Here is a 6,433-nt window from a genome sequence, read left to right as displayed (position 1 = left end):
AATCCTTTGTGGAGTTTTCCCTCCCCTATACAAGTGCTTAGCAGCCACGGCAATCCGTAACATTGCTTTCCATTTCCACAGCAGCCTTCCCCAGCAGATCACACGGCACTTCAAACACTCCCTGGCTCCACAAGGGCTCCACACCAGCTCCCCTCTCACTCGGGAGAACACAGGGCTCAAGGTTTGCTCAAGACAGCACAGTGAAAGATAGGAAGGAGTTCAGATCCCAACCTGCAGTCCCTTCCCCTAGCCACCCAAAGCACCTTTTCCAAGATTACCTAAGTATCCCATAGAAAACAAGTCTACCAACCACCTGGGAAGTGTTTTGTACAACAAATTCACCAGGGGTACAAGACAAGCACTGGACCAAGAGCTACATCAGCCTGCCTCAACAGAATGGGCTAGAAGCTTATTACAAAGTTAAATCTGTGTGCCCAAATCTGTTGTCTCTGTAACCACAGCACAAAAACCTACCTATTTCCAGAAGACTTTACCCTGTTGCAGCCAGCAGCAGCACTGGAAGACAGCTCTTCCAAAACTAGTCTCCAGCATTCAGTGGTCACCTATCCTAGAGCAGTTCTCAGGTCCTTATCAGTCCCTGTGGTACCAACAACAGTCAGACAAGGATATGAAAACAGCCCTGAAAACAGAATTTGAGCCTTGCTTTGAAGTATACTGGATGTCCTTTGTTACCGGTTTCTACTTTGAGGCAATCCCTAATCTATCCAAGAGCACAGCTCACAGAAGTGGTAGGAAACATGACATGTCTTAGCATCCACAATGAGCAAAGGGTGGAAAGACTCCTCTGCTCCAGGGGAGAAGTCAAGGTCATCTAAGATCATGCTGCATCCAACAGGCACAGAGCAGCTAAAATGCCACTAGCGGCGGCGACAGGCAGGGTGCCAGGGCACCTTTGTGTTGAGCCTGAAAGAAGGGAATTGAAGGGTTTCTCCCATTGCTTATTGGGGTTTCTGGGACTGAATTAGGAAAAGGATTCCATCTCTCTAGCAGTAGGTTTTTTTTAGAAAAACAAAGCCCTTCTTTTGTCCCTCCAATGGCCTACCACGCGTTGTCCCCCTCCTCCGATGACACAGTTTATTGTATTCTGCATCTTGATAAAGGGCACTAAACAGCACAAAGTCACTGCTCCAAAGCTCACCTCTAGTTTAAAATCTCCTTGCAAGAAAACTGATCAGTCCTTGAAGCCTCTTCAGACCCATTCAGTCTGGCACACTGCATAGAGCAATTTGAGGCATTTGTAAATTTCCAGGATACGTCTCTGGTAAATCAAATAAATAAAGATATCTAAACCAGAGGAACGTGTGGTCCCCCTTCATCAGCCAGGCAAACCAGCAATTTGCCAACTCCAGAATACTTTTGGTATAATCCTTTTAAACCTGGGATTCCAATTTAATCTGGTGCTGCTGAGCTCCTTCTATTTGAACAATAAAATTTGTTTCAAGCCATTAATCACGCGTAGGTGTCTGTAATGAAACTGTGAAACCATAGATCCCAGCCTCGTTTGCAAAGCTATGATGACTTTAAATTAGGACTTTGCCTTGGTGACCCATTAGCTGGAGTTTCACATCCCTACTACTGGGTACAACCTGGCACTAGCAAGCTTGATACTTTCTACCCCAAAGCTCATTGATTTTCAGAAGTGAAGTAGCATTATGCCAAAAACATTTGAAAGTCTTTATGGAGCTCTCACAACATGCTATATTCATGTAAGAGATTAGGGGGATTCATTGTAGAAATAGCTGTGATGGTACCCAGCATTTTACATATATATAATGCACACATGCCAACAGGCCTTAACTCTTAGTGCTAAGAAACAACAAAGCATTTGTATCTGCCAGGGATTTTGCTGCTAGTTATGGAAACGAGAAAAAGTTGGATAAACTGACACACCGATGGCTCAGAATTAGAATATTTCTGGGCACCTAAAACCAACTGCACCCTTTTGTGATTTTCTGCGCAAGTCACTGGTGGAGCCTCCTTGAGCTGCACTCTGGGTTAGTCCCTCAAAGCCCCACCAGGTAACAAAAGGCCATGGCAATCTGGGGGGCGGGGAGGAACATTCAACATTGGAGGTACTATCTCAAGGAAAGGGAAATGGATTTGTGAGATTGCCTGACCAAACGGGATCGCAGCAGTTATAAAGGTATCACAATATGGAACAACCCAAGTATTACACTCATTTGTCACAATTTCAAAGGTGATACAGTTGCCCTGTTTTTCCATCAATCTGTTCTGGCTCCCAGCACTTTTCAGCTGCAGTTACCAGACTGATACACATCGTACACGTGTTCACAACAGTCTTTCACACTGAACATTACGCCATCTCCAGAGGTACCTAGTGTCCCTGCTGTGGCTGGGAGGAAGGGCTTCTATCAGCAAAAGCACATTTTAAGACCCTTAGAGCAGAAATCAAAGCAAGAAAAACTGCCAAAGAGAAAATGAGATCCTAATGAGCAATTTTGCCAACTGGCACATGACTTGCTTGACATGTGAAGCATCACTAGGCATTCCTACTTAGAGAAGATCTCACCAAAAGTACTGGGTTCCCCTCTTTAGCGTCTCCAGAATAATTCCACTACATCGCTATCAGGCAGAGAGCTACCTTCTTACAAACAGCTGCTCCTTCACATCCAGAAAAGGCACATGTGATACCCAGTTCAGATCATTCATGCTCTGTGTTTCCAGTCTTTCTGTTTACACTTGACCTTCTACAGTAACTGTTGTGCTGCTGTTTTCCCACTACCTTGACCCTGTTCTTGGCAACTGTTTCTGCCAGAAAATATGTTGGGAGCTTCTCAGATCAGATATGGCACAGAGAAAGTCTGCTACCAATATCTTAAGTACGAGGCAGTCCAGTCATCTGGAGAGTACAGATAAGCTTATGAATTAATTTCACAGAAGGCTATTCTGCCCTTTGACTTACGAAAGGACTGAAACATCTTTGAAGATGTGGGAATAATCACTTGCATGGAAGAGCTAAAACTACATTGACAGTTAATGGCCAATCCTATCTTTTTGACTGCAGCATCTTTCAGTTCCTTAAAGGACATGCAGGCAGGAGCCAAGAGTTTAGACAGGGAAAACACCACAAAACACAAACTAACACTGAAGTCAGATTTAACAAATGAGCAAATGAGGGAAGATGCCAATAACTGACTAAGACATTTTCTGTTTCATGGAAGAACTACAGCAGGGTCAAAACAGCTAGCAACAAACAAGGACTGAGAGTTTGCTTTGACAAGCAGACTCTTTGCAGAGTGGCACTGGCAAGGATCACAGGGTGTTGATAGACTGAGGTGGCTCATCATCAAATCCCTGGCATTTGTTTGCCCCCAAGAATCTCCCACTCTTTGCTTGAGAGAATATGGAAAGAAGGTATTTTCCTAGTATTTCTGATCTGAACACTGGAACAACCCCACAACAGTCAAAGAAGTACCATGAAGTCTTGCAAATATACCTGCCTATAAGCACAGATCTGATATTCAAGCTGTGGTTCCTAGAGATCTTTAGAGCTAAAGATGTACAGTGGTATTAACAGTTTATCCTTAAAACAATCCCATATACATAATTTTCTACAAATCCCATCAGCATGTAATAATGTTAACATTAATGCTTATAAATAAAAAAGGAGAAAGCACTGAAATGACAGACCTAGAATAGTAAAAAAAAGACATTAGTGATTAACAAGGTAATAAAGCTTTCAATAGGATTAGGAAAAGAAAAAGAGCAAAATCTCTTTCAGCTGATTACTTAGGTACTTTAAGGATATTAAAAATACAAACTAAAAATAATAATAGCAAAAAATCATCTAACACATGAGCAGGGTGCCAGAATAGTCACAGAGCAGCATAGTAAGCTTGACATAGGCTCAAGAAAGAGTCTGCAAACTGATTAGGTTCAAGTGAATTGGAATCAACTTGAAGCAGCTGGAAAATCTCCTTCATACAGAGCTATGTCAAAGCCAGGTCTGCCTGATTACAAGGAGATTCTCCAATACCACAAAAGGGTATAAGCAGCCATAGGAGAATCTGGACAAGGCTAGTGTCTGGGAAGGAAATCTTCATTAAAAGAAAACTTTGATCCTCAAAATTGTTAAAACAAATGCTCCCAGTAAAGAAATATCAGTCTCCTGAAACTACTGAAATAACTGAGAGAATGACCAGTCCCAAATGTATTATCTGTGCACAGCCACACAAGTTAAATGTCAGCATTAAATATTTCAATATAGTGTGCTTCAAAACCACAAGGCTATAAAAGAGAGTGGATTTTGTGCAGAAAGTATTTATGGAGAGTAGAGAAAAGGACAATTAAGTGAACATACAAGTAAAAACAAAAGGTACAGCTGGAAGGAAAAAAAGAGACACTCCAGCAGCCAAAAGGCAATCTTGACACTCCTATCCCATGCTGAACAGCTAATACAGAATGAAGACAACACATTCTGTTATCCCACAAAAGCCAGATCCTGGCCTTGATCTCTGCCATCTTCCATTATCTCTCATGTAGTTAACATGTGGGATAGCTCTGAGAGAGGGGAAACCACAGTCCAACACACAGACCTGAGCTCACTGGCTAATTCAAAGTGAAGGCAAGAAGTCTCCATCCCTCTCCTCTTTGTGCAGTAAATTGCAAAGCACTGCCTCAACACGCTCACTGAGACCACACAGTCCCTCACCACAGTGACATCTCTGTTATTTCTCTGCAGTTCACCAAGGCCTATTATTACCTTGCTTGGTTTGATGTTCTCGCTACATTGAAAGAAAGCATGAAAGGAGAAAAAAGATAAATCCGTCTTTCAGCTTCCTAGTCATCTTCCTCAAAACGCTCCATGCATCAGCACTGATTTCATTATCTGCCTGCTGCTATAGATTTTATTTAAAGAATAACACAGAAAGAAGAAAGGATTTAATCTGACCTTCCTGAACTGATGGGGGATGAATACTACACAGAGCTGACAATGAAAAGCTCATTTCCCTTCTCAGAATAAACTAAACACTATGCAAAATTCCCCTTCATCCAAGCCCCCAGTTTTAAATTGGGCTATTAAAGGCTTTTCTTTTTTAGGGGCCTGGGTTGCTGCAATCAGTGTCTCATCAATGAATGAGGACTGATAACATGAACCATCACAAAGCATAGCTGTGAGTACAGTGACTCTCAGAGGCTGAACAATAGAGAAAAACTGGGTACATTAAAACCAGTGTTCTTTTAGCCAGCTATATCAAGGAAAGCATAAAAAGCAGTTGGGTCCACATATTTTTTCCACTGCACTAATACAGCATTCCCCTTGAGACTTCAGGGTGTTGCATATTAAAGATCCAGGAGAACAATAAATGAAAAGCTTAGTAGGAAGCATGGAAGGGTACCATCAAGTAATCAGCAAAAATATAATCCACAGAGAGAAATGAATTGCAGAGCAAGATGCTGTCAAGACTTTTTAGCAGACACAAGCACAGGATCCCATCTGGTGGAACGAGCAACCTAAGACAACTCAAATGAGGTGTGGCCTCGACTGTGTATAAAATTTCTTCTCCAGAAGGTCCAGAGGTACTGGTGGGATGATCCCTCCAGCTCACAGGGAAGCTCTGTATTCTGTCCACCACAGGCTCCTGCAGCATAAGTTACCTCTCAAAGAGCAATTAACATACAATCCAAATAGTTTACTTGGGAAATAGATTATGTCTTCCCTTCCTGAGACCATGCACAGTACTCTGTTCTCAATAAGCCACATTTACACATTTATGTACTACAAGCAAGACATGAAGAGAGCAAACCAAGTCAAATTAAGGAAGGAAAGTCTAACCCCTACCACCTTCTTTAATAAAACCCTTCTCTTTTCAAAATCTAAACCAATTTAATTCAATTATCCTAGAAAATTTTTACCAACTGTTGCTCAAGTTCTAATTCCCTGATCTCACAGAATATCAGGCTGAGCCCAACAGTTCTCCAATAATTAAATCTGCTGCCAAAAATTTCCTGCCCTTTTTTAAATCCCAGCATCCTCAAGGTCTCCAGCCACACTTGCTGACAATTTTCATAATTGTACCCATACTTCTGCATTTTCTGGACCAAGTTGTCTGCATATGATTGTAAACTTGGCTAAAGCAAGCCTCATTTCTCTTCCTCTCATCCACACCTAAACAAGGAACACCAGTGTCCTGTCTTCACTCCTCAAGTTGCTGCAACACTGTAAGTCCCAGTGAGCACAAGGTACTCCTAATCACCTATATTCCAGAGGTCAACATGGCAAAAAGTCAATGCATGCCTGGCTTACCTGATCCTCGGAGAGCTGTGATATGTGATTGACCGCAGCATAAGACTCTATCTTCGGGTTGAAGTGATTGATGATGGCTCTGAAACAAAGGAGGGAAAATTTTGAGAGGTCTCAGGAACAGCTTAGGGATGCAGCAGCAATTCC

The 6,433-nt window shown here is 42.2% G+C and overlaps 1 protein-coding gene across 1 annotated transcript in view; it reads right to left on the bottom strand.

The window, feature by feature from the left end:
- LOC104390867 (chromosome unknown open reading frame, human C10orf76) overlaps positions 1-6,433 on the bottom strand; it is a 111,712-nt gene that overhangs the window by 25,275 nt on the left and 80,004 nt on the right. Inside the window, exon 23 of the mRNA XM_010000074.1 lies at positions 6,290-6,368. Coding sequence (XP_009998376.1) covers positions 6,290-6,368 — 79 coding nt within the window. The remainder of the gene's footprint in view (positions 1-6,289; positions 6,369-6,433) is intronic.

The sequence above is a fragment of the Chaetura pelagica genome, unplaced genomic scaffold (genome assembly GCF_000747805.2).
Source record: "Chaetura pelagica isolate M959 unplaced genomic scaffold, ChaPel_1.0 scaffold436, whole genome shotgun sequence".
NCBI lineage: Eukaryota > Metazoa > Chordata > Aves > Apodiformes > Apodidae > Chaetura > Chaetura pelagica.
This window is presented reverse-complemented; position numbering and strand designations above follow the sequence as displayed.